We start from the raw sequence: 17,271 nt of genomic DNA, 5'->3' as shown, positions 1-17,271 counted from the left end.
ATAGAACAACTTAACTGTAGGCACTTGGGTTTGAAGTCCTGGGATACAATTAATAGATTGCTTGTATTGTTTTTCTTAATGGCTTGTGGGAGAATTTACTAAGTAGAGGAGAGGCCTCTGTGACAAAGATGAGGCTGGGATTCTGCTCCCAGCCGTTCAGCTGAGTATCTGCCTGCCGCTAGCTCATTTCATTGTTCTGGGCCTCTGTCAGTGCCAGATTCTGACATGCTGAGGCCCTAAGATATGTCCAGTTTAAGAAGCCCCAAAGGATAAAAATAATCCAATGTATGTATATTTTTGTCATATGAGAATGAAAATGTCCACATTTAGATAATCATTTTCCCAAAGCTCCTTTATTTACCAACAGTTTATTATAAAAGTTGATATTGAGTCCATTTTTTTTTTCTTATTTAGAGGCCCTTCATATTGTGAGGCCCTAAACTGTAGCTTAAGCCTAAATCCGGCACTGGCCTCAGTTTACCTCTCTGAAGGGCTGGGAGGGGGGAGCTGGTAATAATCACCAGGTTGTGAAGCATAATTCATGAGTAGACCAGATTTTCTCTGCTGTCTAGATAGGGCGCTCTCTGATTTACAGGAGAGTTATAGCTCGTTTCTTGCAAATGTCTTTGAAATTATCCTATGATCTTGAAAGTAACCGTTCTCACCATTTCTACCTGGTTTTTTGCATGTTCTAAATCAGGTTTCCTTAACTCAGCCCAGCTCTCTTGTAAAATATATAAGCTCTCTGATTTGGGGGTGGAGGAGCTTGAAAACTTTAGAGAAGAAAAATGTTTTAGAGAATCAAACATGAAGGGGAAAATGGAAAGAGCATTTAAAAAAAAAACCCCACGAGGACCGTGGGAGGAAGATGCAAAGAGGGGGGTTGAAACCTGTTGTGAATCCCAGCTGCTTGGAGATATGAAAAGGTCTGAGATGGAGAGCTGAATCCAAATATGATCTCGGATGATGTCTATATCAGCTGGTCGGGTTATGGCAAAGGAGAACTGTTAACGTTTAGGCTCCTAGGCAGAGCCTGAGCCTAGCAACAGATGTGACTCCGTTCAGGTTTCCAGTTCTCCGGTAATCAACTGTGAATCTGGGGGAGCCTCAGATCTTACCTAATACCTGGGGGGAGGAGGTCCAGTTATAAAAAATCCGGATTCAAGCAGTGAAAATCAGCCAAGCAAATTATTCGAAAATGAACCGCTGAGCAACTAATAAAAGAGACGAGAACAAGTCCGGGGGGGGGGCGGGGGGAGGAATGAGGTCTGGGAAAGGATGGCAGGAGCAGGGGGCTCGCTCGTCCGCCGGCGCGGAGCGGGCATCCTCGCGGGCTCGCCGCCGCCCTGCTTTGCCTTTGCTGCTCGCTGGCTTCGCTCTCACTTCGTTTGCTCTGTGCTCGGCTCGGTTTGCTGCGTTTAACCAAAAAAGGCGCTTCTCCTTCCCCTTCCCCTTCCCGAGGCAGGCTGAGCACGAGCCTCTCTCCTCGAGAGAGTGATTTTTCTGCCGGGGACTGTCTGTCCGCCGCTGGCTAGAGCCGATCGGGCTGCTGGAGCGATACATGTGCTCCGCATCAGCTCCCGTCGTTTTCAGAGTGAAAGGGGCTTTGGCGGCACGTTTATTTGAACTCTGTAATTACTAATGAAATCTCCTATGATATGGCGGGCAGGAGAGGTCTGGTTTCTTTTGCTAAGTGGGAGCCCCGTACTGCACAGAAACACAAATAATAATAATAATAATAATAATAGCAATCGCCACAATTATGGTAATCATGACAATAATATTAACAATAATGGAATCACCATAGTGATCATACTCATAGCAATAATATTATTCACCATAATGGAGAGCCCCATAATCACGATAATCATGATAATACTAATAATGCTGGGAATCACCATAAGCATGATACTCATAACAATGATCTTAATAATAATGATAGGAATCACCATAATCATGATCATAATGATATCAGTAAGAATGGAATCACTATCACGATGGCACTCATAACAAGAAGCATATAACTAATCATGGGAATCGCCATCATAATGATATTCATAATATTAAGAATAATTGAATCACAGTAACGCTAATACTCATTACAATATTAATAGTAATGGCAATCACCATAATAATGATAATTGTAATAATATTAATAATGGAAGCACCATAGCGATCATACTCATAACAATAATGTTATGAATCATAATCACGATAATTGTAATAATATTAATAATGGTGGCAATCACCATAATGATGATATTCATAACAATATTAATAATAATGAAAATCACCATCATAATGATAATAATTATAATATTAATATTAATAATAATGGAAGCACCATAGTGATCATACTCATAACAACAATGTTATTAAACATAATGGGAATCTCCATAATTATGATAATCATAATAATATTAATAATAGTGAGAATCCCCATAATGATGATACTTATAACAATACTATTGATAATAATGGAAATCAACAGGGTGATACACGTAATAATGGCAATCACAAAAACACTTATCACAATAATGACAATAAAAATAATGCAATAATAATGTTAGTAATAATGGCAGTAACAACCATGACAATAATAATGGCAATGACAACGATGATAATTATGGAAATCAGAATCATAATAATAACGACAGTAATGTTATTTATAACAATAACTGCAATCGCAGTAACGATCATAAGGGCAATAATAATACCGGTAATAATAATATTGGTTGCCTTTATCAGCATGCATGTTATTGTCCTTATGATCATCATTGCGATTGCCTTTATTATTACTAATAACATTATTATGATTCATTATTCTTATCGTTATTCCGCAATCAATAATGAATCCTAATAATAGCAGTGATCCTGATGCCATTATTAACAACGATTTTGTTCTTGTGATTATCGGTGGCGCCGACGATGGTGACGCCAACTCCAATAACGGTATGAATGGCTTTTATTGCCCCGATTAATAAGATCCGAATCCCTATCCCCCTTTTGTGCGGCGGTCCCCGGGTATACTCCTATCTTACTGGTGATAACAACCCGAGATAGCCGCTGTGGCTATTCGTATTGCTGGATAAGGGTGGCGGGGCTCTGCGTGGGAGAGGAGAGGTGGCAGCTGGAGGCGGGGCAGTGGCTGCACCTCGGCCCACGGCCCCGCTCCCACGCGGGCGGCGAGCGGGCGACTCATCGCGGCGGCGGGGCACATCGCCCCGCTCCTCCCACGCGCCGGTCCCGGACGGGATCCCAGCCGGGGGGGGATCGTGCCCCCACGGCGGATGCTGGGATGCTGCGGGGGGGTGGTCTCCGGGCCTCGGGGTCCGCCCGGCCCCGCGGGGCGATGCTGGAGGATTTGCGCTGCTCCCCTCGGGGAGGGCTGGGAGCAGCTGGGGGAGCAGAGACCAGGACCCCCAGCCCCTCCCTTTCCTATCCCGGCCCCAGGCACTGTCCTGTTCCCTTCGCCGTGTGAAGGTCGCGGTGCCCGGCTCAAGCTGCGCCCTGACAGGTGCACCAAATGCCAAGGGGCACCCCCCCCCGTCATTGTGTGCCCTGGTAAAGGGCAGAGAGGGCATTCCCAGGGCTGGGACCCCCCGGGAGTGCTGCCACGAGCCTGGCCCCTGCTAGAAGGGGGGAAGGGAGAGGGTCCTGCTCAGAGCCATCAGCCCTTGCACTGCCCCCGAGCTCCCCTCCGCCTTGGAGGTCGGGTGGTCATCAACCCCGACGCCTTTGTGTCCTCCCTTTTTCTCTTCTCTCGGGTTTCATCTCGATAGAGGACAACCGGACTGTCCTCTGTGGCCACCCTACTTGGAGACCCCCTGTGGGGGCGGGGGAGGGAGGTGAAGGGCAGATCCTGATCCTGCTTTTCGTCCCGCAGTTCCTTCTTTCCATCAACCTATTCCCGCATCCAGGGGTTGGTTATTCGGCCCCGTCCCGCGTTGCTGTAAGCTGGGAGTGCAGGAAGCAGAGCGGAAGGAAGCAGAATGGATAGAAGGCTTTGTAAGGAAAAAACAACACAACAAAATAACAAGCAACAAGTCTCCCTCCCTTTGATCCCCAGGGACTGCAGATCAGGCTGGTCCCAGGTGCTGGTATCCCCATAATGAACAGAGCAAGGGGGGTGGGGGGCGGCCTGATCTGCAGTCCGTGGGGATCAACTGGAGGGAGACTGCAATGGGGTTGGGATCAGACTCTTGAAATCCATCCCCAAGGCAAAGGCCTTCTCTCTTCCCTTTTTGGGTTTGTTTTGTTTTGTTTTGTTTTGTTTGGGGGTTGGGTTTTTTTGGTTTGTGGGGTCTGCTTTTTTTTTAAGTTAGTTTCGTAGAGAGCTAGAAGGATCATAAGAAGAAACAGTGATGGGGCAGGGCTGCTGCTCGTGGGGGGGAAGCCAAGGGCTCCTTGCCTTTCCGAGCCCGGAGAGGGATTGCTGGTGGATCTTTATCCCAGCAATCAACCACCGAGGATAAAGAGCCACAGGCTCCCCCTGTGTCTGCAGCACGGTGGAGCCAAGGACCTGCATTGTCCAAAGGGACAGCGATTGGGGGGGGGGGACGGTCTCTGGGTCTTGGGGGCCACTTGAAAGAGGACAGACTTTCAGAAGGACAGAAGCACCTGTCCTCTCAAAATCAGGACAGTTAGTTTCACACGATGAGCAGAGCCCCCTCCCCGCAAAATCAAAATCAAAGACTCCTAGACAATGAGGGTGGAAGGGACATCAAGAGGTCACTTAGTCCAACCCCCTGCCCAGAGCAGGACCAGCCCCAATTAAAACCACCGGCCACGTCTGAATGCAGGGTAGGTCCCAAATCTACTGCGGATCATAAACCTTCAGGGGAGGAGAGCGGGGAGGTAGAAATCCTGGCCCCGCTGAAATCAAGGGGAGAGTTACTGCGGATTTCCATGGGGCCAGGATTTTCTTCCCGGAGTTCCTTCTTTCCATCAACCTGTTCCCCCATCGAGGAGGCTGGTTATTCCGCTCCTTCCAGTGTTGCTGTAAGGGGGGACTGCGGAGAGCAAAGTGGAAGGCATAAGGATTGATAGCGGGCTTTCTAAGAAAAAAATACAACAAAATAAAAAGCTACAAGCGAAAATCTCCTTCGTCCTCCTCGCGGCAGCAGCCAGAGGTGGACGGACACTGCCACCCCAGCTCAGATCGCTGTCCGTCCCCAAAGCCAGCGGCCGGAGCAGCAGTTCCCGCAGGCGGTGCCACTTCTCCCAGCTGTGAGACGGTGAACCAGTCGTGGGAAAGATGCACCTTACAGGCAACTGGGGAGCTCCGAGCAAGTAGCATCGTTTTCCTCCAGCGAGGAATTAGCAGGTGCCCCCCTGCCAGATCCAGGCGGAGGATGGTGAGGGTGAGGACTGGGGATGCAGTAAATAGGGAGACGCGGGAATCTGGTGGAGGTTGCATTTTAGCTTTCAACCCGTGCGGCAGAGCGGGCTGAGCCCTGGACCACCTCACCCATCCCTCACGCGCCGGCTTCAAGGGAGCAGCGCTCCTGTCGCCCAGGCTCAGAGAGATGCTCTCCCGAGTCTCTGAAACGACTGAAAAACAAACTGCAGGGGCGGGAAGCGGGGGGGGGGGGCATCCAAAGGACAAAGCGGGTAAGTGAGCGGGTTTGGCTGGAAGAGGCTGCAGTGCTCCCCTCTGCTCCCCCGCGCGGACAGTGACAACGCAGGGACTGCCCCGTCCCGCATCCCCAGCGCGGCTCGGTGCTCCCCTGCCTGGGCGGGGCCTCTGCTCCCATCGCACCCTGCTGGTGGAGCAACATGCTCCCAACCTGCGGGTCCCCCAGGGCCCTCTCTCTGTATTGGACTTGTTCGTGTTTTGTTTTGCTGTTGCAAGCAACCAGCTGCCTCGAGCTGTGAAATCCGAGAGCCTGTGCATTGCAAACTGGCACGAACCTGAACTGGGAAAAGGGGTTTATACACATGGGTGTACATAGTCTATGCGGCACATATTTGTAGGTGTGTTTTTGCAATTAGCGATAGATAGATAGATAGATTCATTCTCACCTACTCAACCTTTTGCCTCGTGTTTCTCTGCCGCTGGACAGTGTTGTGCAACACGGAGCAATTTCCAGGTCCATATTTTTCTTGACTTGGGGTAAGGGAAAGGCTCCTCGGGGCGGGTTGTGGGCGCGTTGCTCTTCCAGCTTCCAGCTGTACAGGCAATCACAAGCGCAGAGCAAACTCTCCGCGGGTTTGTCTCTTGCCCAGAACCGGAGGGATGAAGTCTAACTCCGTATTCTCCTGACACGGCAAAGCCCTGGAAGCTTTAGAAAGTCAACATCAGGTTGTTACTGTGTCTTAAACTGAGGCGGTTGATTCTCAGGTCACATTCCAAAACTAGCGATTTGGAGGGAAGGAAGTGCTGAGCGAGGCTGAGCTACCGCGCGTGCAGGCGGCGGGCTGAAGAGGGAATCGGGGCTCCGGCTTTCTCTCTCTGGATGTGGCACTTAGCTAGAACAAGGGGGGGTCGTTCGGTCTCTGTCTCTTGATACCTTGGGCGCCAGGTTTGCAGGAAAAGAAAGGGGCGAAGCATAATCAATGTTTCCTTGTTAACGTTTGAATCGGTCTCCGGATTGATTCCCGAGTTAAGACCGGGGGCAGGGGGGTTTCTAGGACCGACCTTCTGGCGCGTGTTTCGCTGGATCGGTATGCTTGACCTGCATCTAAACGAGGGAGAAACTCAAGGGGATGAACTGAACACCCCCAAGTTTCGGAACACGTGCCTGACAAGACCCTGGCCAGTTTGCAGCTGGGTTTGATGCCTGCAACAAGCCAACGATTCAAATAACGAGGCCCATCAGCCCTCCCCAAATCGATGCTGTTGAGTCAGGAGTTAGGTAAGGGACAGTGGGGGGGCACTAGGAGGGACACACCGAGATGGGAAGGGCGTGGGGACAAGGCTCGGCTTGTGAAGGGCCAAGTATAATTTGAGGGGAACAATACAGCCCCCGTGAAATCTCCCGAGGAAAACGTAGAGGACACAAGTGGGAGAGCCTTTCTTCCCGTAGCATCCTGAGAGCGCTGCAGAAAGGTCTGGCCACAACGTCCCGTGGTGGGATACTTTTGCCACACGCTGCCTTTGCAGAAATCCCTGGCCCGTCCCCTCCCGCTCATCACCGGGGCGCCCTGCCCCAGCCGGCCGGGGACTGGAGCGACATGCCCCGCGCCCCGGTGCGGAGCACGGGAGACGAGAGAGGGGCAGAGACCCTGCTCTGGGGAGGAAGCTATCGATGGCAGCTGAGCTTTGATCAGTCAAAGAGTAGAAAGAGCAAGGAGGCAGAAGGGAGGGGAAGACCTCCGCGCCAGCATCTGAGCCACACGGGCCGCTCAGCCGACTTCGTCTGATTGAAGTGGCGTTAAAAGGAAGCCTCAGAATAGCAGAAACGTATGGCCCAGATGCTGGTACAACAGCTACCGACTTTTAACTCGTTTGTACGGGGCCAAAGAATGGGAGTGATTATCAGAGTTGCATTTCAACGAGGGGCAACTTTCCCAGCGGAGGGGACGGCAGGAGCAGCCCCCGGTGACTTGGAGGGGCGGAGGCGACTTGGAAACACGCAGTAGGGCTGGATCCGGGCTGGGGGCACAGGAGGGGGCTCCTCTGGGTATCCTGCTCTGCTCTGCTCTGAGCCCGGGACTGACGGGGACAAGCGAATAGCCCTGTGTGCCTCGGTGGACCTGACTAGGCATCCCTGTAGGAATAGCGATCTCTGCCCGTCAGTGATCTAGGAGGGGCAGTTAGTTAGATCAGAGTAGCAAGGGACCCAGGTCTACCTGGATCTGCCAGGGCCCCGGGCTGCCGGGCTGCCTGGGACTTTGGATCCTCGTAGGCGACTCGATGCAAGGACAAGATGGGCCAGGAACATCCTTGGCGCCAGCTCGGATGGGAGCAATACCAGCATGGTCTGTGGCCAGGAGTGACCTCGGGGCCTGATCCGAACCCACTAAGCCGTGCCCTGGAGTGGGGTCAGGCCCTCCCTTGCCCATAAGGGCTCCTCCGGGGCCAGAAATGGGCTTTAAAAAGAGAACCTGGAGGGGCAGGTATTGTTAAGGAGGGAAGTGGGATCCTCCTGTCCCCCAGCCCGCAGCCCTGGGCCCCGCTGGTGAAATGAGGCAGAGGAAAAGACCTGGGGGGGGCACGATGGCTCAGGCTGTTAAGACTAAGTTGCAAGAAATACAGATGCGATCTGAATTCCCGGGTGGGGGGCGAGGGTTGGAGACGGGGGAGGCTGGAGATGAGCACACATATTCCCCCCACCACCACCCCGAAGGCTATCAATAAATCCCGTCAGATCTCAGCTCAGGTAGAAAAGGAGCTCGGCGCAAGGCCCTGCAAGAAAACAAAGTGGAGATGGTTTGCAAGAGTGGATCTCTGACCAGCAGGCTGAGGGGGAGGGGTGAAAAATGATCCAACACCCGGCACCCGAGCCCGTGGCACAGGAGACCCCCAGCCCCAGGGAAAAGCATCCCAGCTGCGAGCCCAAGCGACGGCTTCAAACGAGCTGCCTCCTCCTAGTGTCCCTCCCAGGGAGGGGTCCCATTCCCGCCAGCCCCCGTCGGCTACCCTCCTCTAGGGGCCTGCGTTTGTTTGGTTTTAATATACATTGAACCCGCATGGTCGTGGCTGTCCACGTAATGTGTCCACTGTAGCCTGTTCCCTCCACAACAGCGTGACTACTGGGAGAGTCAAGGACTTCTTTTGGGCGATACTTTGTGTGGGACCAACTGCACATGGGTGATTTTGGGTGGGACCAACTGCACAGCTGGCATGGACAGGCTTCTTCGGGTCTTCGGTCATTAGCGGGGTAATTAGATTCCTACCCAGGCAGAGGATATCGTGAATTAGGGGGTCGATGCAATGAATGCTAGACAGCCCCCTCCCTCGAGATCACCTGATCAAATCGAAATCGATCTAACAGGGAGATTCACACGCACAGGGGCTGATCTAGGCATTTTTTCCCCACTGCCTGTCACAGGCTCGTTGACATAAAAAGAGCCGCTTATTTTGGAGGCTGGACCGGGTGAAAACCCCCCTCTCCTCAGTCAAGAGCACAGCGTACACGAGCGCTGCTTTGCCTCTGCTGGAAAGCCAAGCCGTGGCCGGCGCAGCCCGGGACAGCAGCGGGCTAAGGCATTTGATCAGGGTCATTGGCACATTTCTGGCCGCCCAAAGGAGCCCAGATTCTGGTGGGAGGGGGGAAATCTATTTCACAAAGAGGATCAATCGCCTTCATCCCCACTGCCCACCTCTGTGGGAGATCTCTGCCCCTGATTCCGACGGCGTTTCTCTCCCAACTCTGCTACAGAAAGAAACCCATTGGAGTGAGCGCACCAGTCCGGGTGTGGATGTCATGGCCGCGCTCCTCCTGCTGCCTTTCTCTCTCTATTGTATGATATAAAAGCAGTCTCGAGACCGGGGGAGGGGGTAGGGAGAAATCAGCTTTAGTTTCAGCTCATTCCTGTTCGATCAGCAACCACTGGATCGCTCCCTTCGCAGAAAGATCTGCTCAGCATTTTTTCCTGCGGGTCTTAACTTCATCTGACAACTCCCCGGGCCCGCTGGGGAAATCCAATCGGCTCCCCCCTTCCCCTCCTTCTTTTCTGCCTCAAAAAAAAAAAAAAAAAAGAAGAAGAAGAAGAAAGAAAGCCCCAAACCCTGGTCCACTGAAGAGAGCTGATCGGATGGGGAAATAAACCGGTGGCGGATCTGAACGGGAAACAGAGGCAATCGCGCACTCTCGTCTGAATGTCTGTCCACACCGGTTTGTTTGCGATCCAAAAGAAAAGCGCGGCTGAGGGTTAGGAAGGGGCTTCAAGCAGAAGCCAAGGGGCGGCGGGTCGGCAACGATTGCCGCTCCCGCGGCCACCTCCCCGGGACGCGGCGGGGCCAGCGGCCGGGGGGCGGGCAGGGGCCCGTCCTGCGGGGTCGCCAGCAGCCGCGCCTGGGCCGCGGGCACCTCTCCTTCCCAGGTGCGTGCGGGCAGGGGCAGGGGCAGGGGCAGGGGCAGGCGGCGCCGGGGCCCCGCATCGCCCCTCCGGCTTCCCCCAGCGAGGGAGGCACGTCGGCCCCCGCTCTCCCCGCCACCCGCAGCCAGAAGAGAGCTGCGGAGCTTGCGATCCCGTTTGTTTTAGGGAAAAGCAACCCAGGCGCCTGGGCTGAGGCTGGTGTGGGACTCCTTGCCTCTCTCCAAACCACTGCCTAGAAACCCTTGATTAAGACGCATGAAATCCAGAGCCGCCTATTGCACTGAGATGTGGGAATCAAAGCACCTGGCTTCAGACCAGACAGGATTTAGACGACACATTCGGGTGCACGAATGACGGGGTGCGTGTTGACACAGCTCCCTTCACTCAGGCATCTAAATGGCCGGAGAAATCAAGCCCCTGCTAGGCAGGCAAAGGTAGCCCGACGGAGCTGGGGCTCTCAGTTAAGCAGGATACTCACTCCGGACAGGGACCCGAAGGAGAAGGCAGGTCCGTCTGGCTGAGTGCTCTCTGAGGAGTTCCCACTGGCCGTCCAGAAGAGGTTTTAAAGAAAGACTCGAATGCATGGAGTTGATTTGGTTTTTATTAAGTCATAAGAGGGGGGGGGGCTGGCGGGTGGAGAGAGTAGGAGAGAAACAAAAAAAAAATAATAAGGAAAGAATTAAGCAGGTAATAAAGAGAAGAAGGCAGGCAAATCCGCTGAAAGCTTTCTTGGACCAGAGACCCGAGTGCGCCCCGCGCTGCAGCCCTGCTCCAAGGGGGGGACTCGGCAGTGTTTGGAAATCTAGTAAATGGATCCATCTTTGGCTGCTGCCAAGAGGACCCGAGCAGCAATGCTCCTAGGGAGGACTGCAGCCCCTCTCGCTGCAAGAGCCCTGCTTCCTCACACCCCGGCTCTCACTCTCAAGTTCATCCTCTCCCTTGCAGCCGCTGGCTCTGCACCTGGCCGCTCTCCCCCCAGCCTGGCTCTGCTCCCCTCGCAGCCCAGATCTACCCCACCCCCCAACCCAAAAATATTGCATGTAAAAACAGGAGGGTATTCCCGCCTCTCCCTGCTCAGTGCGGACGGTGGGAGGGAGGACCTGGCTGCAAAGGCCCAGTGCGTATCTCTGGATACACCTCCTCCCCCTACACACATGCACACACAAGCACCACCTTACACACACACACACACACATACACCACCTTACCAAGCCCTAGCATGGACCTCGAGCCCATTGGCTTCGCTGGGGCTGGAGAAAGGCCTGGTGTCTGGGGTGAGATTTGGGCTCCTCTCTAGCCTGGGTTGGGGAGGAGGGGTGGTGGGTTGCCCTGATTGTCCAGTCTCAGGAGGCCAGGAAAGGGTTAAGGGCCTCTCCTTTTCTTTTTTTTTGACTGAAGAGCTGTGGCTGTAGTTTGCGTAATATCTTTATTACTGAAAACTTCAAGGTAAGAGAGCAATGGAAACCAGATGTGGGACTGCAAGAAAGGCCGGGTAAAGAATAAGCCTAAGGGGCAGCAGGAGTTAAACAGCGGAGGAGGAGGAGAGTCAGGTTCAGCTGTGGGGGAGCCATCCCTAAGCCCTTTCTGGGTTGCAGCTGACCCTTCAAACCAGGGAAGGCTACCTCCTCGGAGGTGGCAGGCGCCTGGCAGAGCCCAGGCTGCCAAGGGACCCCACTCAGGAGTCACCAGCAGTGTGTGTCAGAGGGCTGGATGATGACGATGATGATGATAATAGCCATAAAAGCAACAATAGCGGTGACAGGGCACGTCGAAGAGCCAGTGAGCACTTGCCCTGGGTTAGGTATCTTCAGCTCCTGATACTGAGTGAAAAACACCACGCATCCAACCTGCTAGGCTCTCACAGAGTCCAGCTGCAAAAGGGTTAATGGGGGCTCCAAAGGCTCGAGCGCCTCGGATAGGAGTGGGGGGGGGGTCTATATTGCTGCTAGCAAAGGACCTAGTCGAGGATGTCCCTGCAGCTGCGTGGCAAAGGCAGATAGGGGAGAGGGGCAGAAATAATGGAGTGTGTCATAGCCACTACATCCTTCCCTGCTCTTCCGCCGGGCACAGATCCCCAGATTCATCCCCTAATTGTATTCATGTCATGTGTTTGATTTTCTATTTTTTAATCATAAAAAATCTTTTTTTCTAAAATGCAAAATATCTGACCTCCTCCCACCCAACCCCCCTCCCCAACCTCCTACTGGCTCTCCCCCTTCCTGGCCCCCCTTTCCCCTTCCACTGTCATCATCTACATATTAATTGGGGGAGAGGTCTCTTTTTTTTTTTGTATGTGTGTGGGGGAAGCTGGGGTGGGGGGGACTGCTGAGAGGAGTCTCCTTGGAGTGTAGATAGTTTGGAGGGAGAGACAGCGAGCGAGCGAGTGAGTGAGTGAGTGTGTGAGAGAGGGAGGGAGTGGGGGGGAAGGACCCCTTTTGCTCTGCAAGATCTGAAGGGGGCTTTGGAGATCTGGTCAGCTTTCAGGAACATCTGAATCCTCTTAGAGCTCCGCGGCCCAGCTGTGAGTGTGTGCGAGCGAGCCGGGAGAGGGGAGCGGGGCGGCTGGTGCTCCTCCAAGCGCATTAAGGACACTCGGGCCTTTTAATTTTAGGAATGAATGCTGATACTTGTGTTTCTTATTGTGATCCGGCTGCCATGGAGTCCTACTACAACGCAGCCTCCCAGAGCACAGAGGGCTCCTCGCCTTTTAGGGCATTTCAAGCGAGTGACAAGTTCAGCCCCGCTTTCCTGGCCAGCAAAGGACAAGGCTTTGGTGACAGCAGCAGCAAGTGCCGGAGCCGCTATAGCCAGCAGGAATGTCAGTCCCTGGATGGCAGTGGGCAGGCTCCGAGCTCGGCCGGGGCTCAAGGCTCCTTTAACAAATACCCAGCTCAGCAGCAGCAGCAGCAGCAGCAGCATCTCTACATGCAGCGAGGTCCCTGCAAAACGCCCCCGGAGAGCAACCTCAAACTGCAGGAGACCAGCGGCCACAACGGAGCCCTGCCAGTGCCCTGCTACGGTGAGTTGCATTGGCTGAGGCTGGGAGTGGGGCTGGGGGGGGAGCAGGGGAACTAGCACGCTTTGGGGTACGTGGGACACGGCCTGGCCCCCTCCTCCAGCAGAGGGAACGAGGATCCGGGGGTGCCGATCGGTTCTTGACTGGCCAAGAGCCGATCCCGTGTGAACAAGCTTGATCCGGCTTCGGGTCCTGGGTCCCGGTGAGGAGAGGGAAGGGGATGCGCGCCCCCTGTGCCCCGATGCCCCGTCCTGTGCCCCAGGGGTGCTGGCGGGTGAGGGGCCCCGCTTGGGAACAAAGCAAATCCTGGCGGTGGGGCAAACGCGCGGTGCTGCGGGCAGAGCTCCTGGCCTGCGCCTTCTCGCCCCCTCTGCCCTCGCCTGGCCGGAGCAGAGGTCCCAGCCCGGGCATTGTCCATGCCAGCAGCTTCCTCTGCCCCAGCGCAGACGTGCCCTTGGTCCCGCCGAGGTCCCGGGCTCCAGAGCGTGCGGGCTGGGGGGGAGAGCGCCGACAGCATTAAAGAAGAGACCATTTAAACATAAAATGCTATAGGACGCTCCATCCTTGGAGGTTTTCAAGACCCGGCTAGACAAAGCCTGAGCTGGGATGATCTAGCTGGGGATGGTCCTGCCTTTGTGTGGCCAGGTCGGGCGAAAATTGTCACTTCTGTCTGCACCCTAGATGACTTCCGGGGATCCTCATTGAGTAGGATGCCATTAACGTCTGTAGCTGGGTTTGAAAGAGGCAAATCAGGAGAGAGAAAGAGGCAAAGCAAGCAAGGGGGGGAGTGAGAGCAGGAAAAGAAGAGAGGCAGCAAGGAAGAAGCCCACATCGGTGGCACCCAGTCCCTGAGCCCAGCGAGCTCCCCGCTTCGGGGATCAGTGCCGAGGGCACTGACCTGGGAGGATAATGCAAAACTGCCCCAATCTCCATCTGGGCCCGGAGGTTGTTGAGCCACCCGAGATAACCCGCGTCCTCATCGTCGCCGCCGCTCAGCCTGGCATGGGCACTTTGCCGCACCAAAATACACCCGGGTTTATTCTCGCTGCGGATCTGAAGCTGCGCTTACAGATACTGGCAGGGCTGCTCTCTCTCGCTGTCACTTTAAGATGGAAAGAAAAAAAAAACGTTTATTCCATAGCTAGGGACGAAAGTATATAATGTCCCTGTCCGTCCGCCCAGCCCATCCAGCTGCCCTGCTTCTCTGGGAATCACAGTGACTCTCCACCCCAGCCTGAGCTGGCTGCGCCTCCGTCCTGATCCTTCACAGAGAGCCAAGGAGCAGTGGGAGCAATTACTTTCCGCTCTTAAAGCTATCAAAGGGTCACCCAAAGCGGCGGTAGAAAGTCGCCAAGCCTGGGAAACTGCAGAGAGGCCGGTGGTGCCCATCAGGGAGGGCATCGGGAAAAGATTTCGCAAGGAAGGCAAGGCTGGGTGCGGGCAGGTCTCACCAGGGTCAGGTCCCGGCCCCTGCTCGATCGCCTCTGCTTTCTCCGCGCCTCTGTCTTCCCCTCCCTAAACTCCAAGGCAGTCCAAGGCACCTTCCGCAGGGGCGGTCTGGCGGTGTTTGCGGGCCGTGGGGAGAGCTGGCAGCGCAGGGCTGGGCCGTGCAAGGCCCGCTTGGGCAGCCGCTTCCCAAGACACGGGCTGGGGGGAGAGGTCCAGCAATCGGGTGCAGCCTCAGCTTTGCCCGTCCGAGCCCAGGCCCCGCGAGCTCCGTGCCTGGGGACGCCCAGGGATGGTGCAGACTGGGTCGCTCCTGCCCGGAGCAGAGAGGGATGATTTCTCCAGGTCCCTTCCAGCCCTGTGATTTCCGGCCTGGCAGGTGACTGCAGGGGCCCAGGCAGCTCCCGAGCTAAGGGCCGGGTTTGGGAGCGGAGTCGCCCCTGAGAGAAGGCAAAGCCCTGCGCGCTGTGCCCCCGCAGCCGCTGGGAGGGCAGCGATCACCCCCGGGCAGGGCGAGAGGCCCAGATCATCGCCTCGCAGGCAGACAAGAGCTCAGAATTAGGCCCTGTCCCCCCGGCCCTCCCCAGCGGGGAAAGCAGCAACCCGGAGCGATCTGGGTCCGCTCCCAAAGAGTCCCGGAGCCCCGCGCCCAGCTCTCTGGGCGCAGAGGAAACATGTCCATTTTAAAGCATCGACAAGGGAGAATTACACTCCCCTCCCCACCCCAAGAAGGGGGGGGGCTCTGGGAGATGCTCGGGTCCTGTGTGCCCCTGCTCGGAGCGGGTCTCGCCGCTTCCTTCCCCTCCTTCGCGTCCCTTAGCTCGTAACACAAAGCTCAGCTCGGGCAACTCAGCGGGAATCATCCTGTGCACGGCTCCGGGCCCCGATCCTTTTCACACGCTGGATGAAAACTCCCTGCGGGTGGATCGGGTCCTTCCCGATTTGCAGCGGCCTAACCTAGGGCAGGATCTGGCCCCGGGCAGACAGCACGGTTTGGAGCGGGACAAGGCTTTGCACGAGTCCAGCCGGGCGTCGGCTTCCCAGCTGGACGCGATTTAAGCCCAGCGGCGCGCTCAGGAGCCGGCCTGGGGCTGCTCAGTTTCCAGCTTCCCTGCCCGTTTCCAGCTGATAAACCCAAGGGAGTGTGTGTGTGTGTGTGTGTGTGGGGAAGCGCCGCTCTGTAACACGCCTCTCACCCGCACACCGTCGATCTAGTGGAGCTCATGGATTGCCTTACCCTGGGCTCGCCTAGAAGCGCTCCGCCCGGCTGTGTGCAGCTCCGGGAGCTCATCCGCTAGCAGTGACCCGGTGCTTTCTGCTGCAGTGGTTCCTGATCAGCCCCGGGCATCGGAGGCAGATTGCTCCAGGCTAACCCGATCGCTTTATTTTAGGTTGAAAGACCCAGGCACGACCCCTCCTAGCTGCGAGGCAAGGCCACAGAGACCCGGGCCGATCTGTGCCCCGCGTTAGCCCCGCCAGCATCCTAGGGGTTGACCCGAAAGCAGCGCTGCCCCCGCTGCTGGGATCGGTGCCTCGGAGACGCAGGGCACGACGGAGTCCCGTCCCCACCCCCCCGTGTGAAGTGGCTGGAACAGACGGGGACATAATTAATAGTCACCCGCGTGGTTCGCGATACAGGGTAGCCCCCGGCTAATAACAGCCAGATCCAGGCGGGGACGAGTAGAAGGACCTGCTAGGCAAATGGGGTTCCCCTTACTCTAAAAATTAAAGGTGTAGTTGTAATGACTAATATTAATAGCGGTGTTAATAGCAGCAGTCCCGACCCGTGGGACTTGGCGTCTGCCACTGGAGCACCCCCGCACCACTGCCAGGCGATCACGGCCGAGCAGCAGCGGTGGGGAGAAGGGGGAGTCAGCTGGGACCCCAACTCCAGCCCCTGGCCCGGAGGAGCCGTATTGCTGCTAATAAGCGCCCCACCGCCTGCCTGCAAAGCGTATCCGAAATGGAAAGAGCATAACTGCAATCGTGCGTAAGGGCCCGCAGTTAACCAGGGCCCGCAGGTTTGCCAGACCCGCTCCCGTGCCAGGCTGAGGCCGGTGGCCCTAGCAGAGCTCGTCGCCAGCAGGCACTGCCCGGGCGCGCTGAGCGGCGGCCAGGCCGGGCAGTGCCCCTAGCGCTGCGCTGGCAGGGGCAGGGGCGGGACGGGGCCCTAGCCCTAAACCTCGGCCTCATTCTCCCCCCCCCCCGCCCAAGCGGGTCAGGCTTTATGCCGGTTCCCCCTCCCTTTGGGGGCAGCGCCGTTAATCCGCGTTAAGGCGAGGGGCTCCGAGCTTTCCCGGGGGCAGGGCCCAGGGGTGCAGGGGCACCCTCGGTGCCATTACATCCGCCGCCCCCGTGCTGCTTCAGCCCCCGGCGCAGGGGCAGCGATGGCGGGGGCTCTGCTCGCTCCACGGGTGCCCGGCGCTGTCCCCCGCAGCCCTGCCCCGTGCCGCGATTCCCCGCCCCGCCAGCTTTCCCGGGGGCAGCTTTAAATACAACGACAACGAAAACCACCTAGCCGGAGCCTTTCCCGCGCTCCCCGTCTGCCCGTGCCCGTGCTCCGATCTCATCCCACCCCCTTGCCGCCCCCTTCCGCCCGGGCGCATCGTCCCCGCGCTGAGGCCGAGGGGAGCTGGCGATGGTCCCCAGCCATGTCCCGTGTCTCCACTCGGACATGAACCCGGGACGGGCCCCTGCCTCTGCACGGCCGGCTGGCTCCATCGGACAAGGCAGGGGGCTGCAGCGGTGTCGCTGCGCTGAAAACACGCCCCCCCCCCGCCATCGCCTTAACTCGGCCCCCAGCGCCACGGGCCGCCCTCCTG

At 56.1% G+C, this 17,271-nt stretch overlaps 1 protein-coding gene across 5 annotated transcripts in view; it reads left to right on the top strand.

Moving 5' to 3' along the window:
• ALX4 (ALX homeobox 4) overlaps window positions 1–17,271 on the top strand; it is a 97,457-nt gene that overhangs the window by 6,746 nt on the left and 73,440 nt on the right. The window contains exons 1-2 of one of the 5 annotated variants that reach the window (XM_090032976.1): window positions 6,676–9,990; window positions 12,599–13,006. In XM_090032976.1, the coding sequence (XP_089889102.1) occupies window positions 12,601–13,006 (406 nt within the window). In that variant the 5' untranslated portion in view covers window positions 6,676–9,990; window positions 12,599–12,600. Of the gene's footprint in view, window positions 1–6,675; window positions 9,991–10,663; window positions 11,262–12,402; window positions 12,509–12,598; window positions 13,007–17,271 lie in introns of those variants that run through there. The other 4 variants (XM_090032978.1, XM_090032974.1, XM_090032975.1 and 1 more) reach the window with 4 other exon arrangements.

The sequence above is a fragment of the Crocodylus siamensis genome, chromosome 2 (assembly GCF_052110815.1).
Source record: "Crocodylus siamensis isolate JL-2025a chromosome 2, ASM5211081v1, whole genome shotgun sequence".
NCBI classification, from domain to species: Eukaryota; Metazoa; Chordata; order Crocodylia; family Crocodylidae; genus Crocodylus; species Crocodylus siamensis.
Note: the sequence above shows the minus strand (reverse complement) of the source record. Positions and strands in the feature narration are given on the sequence as shown.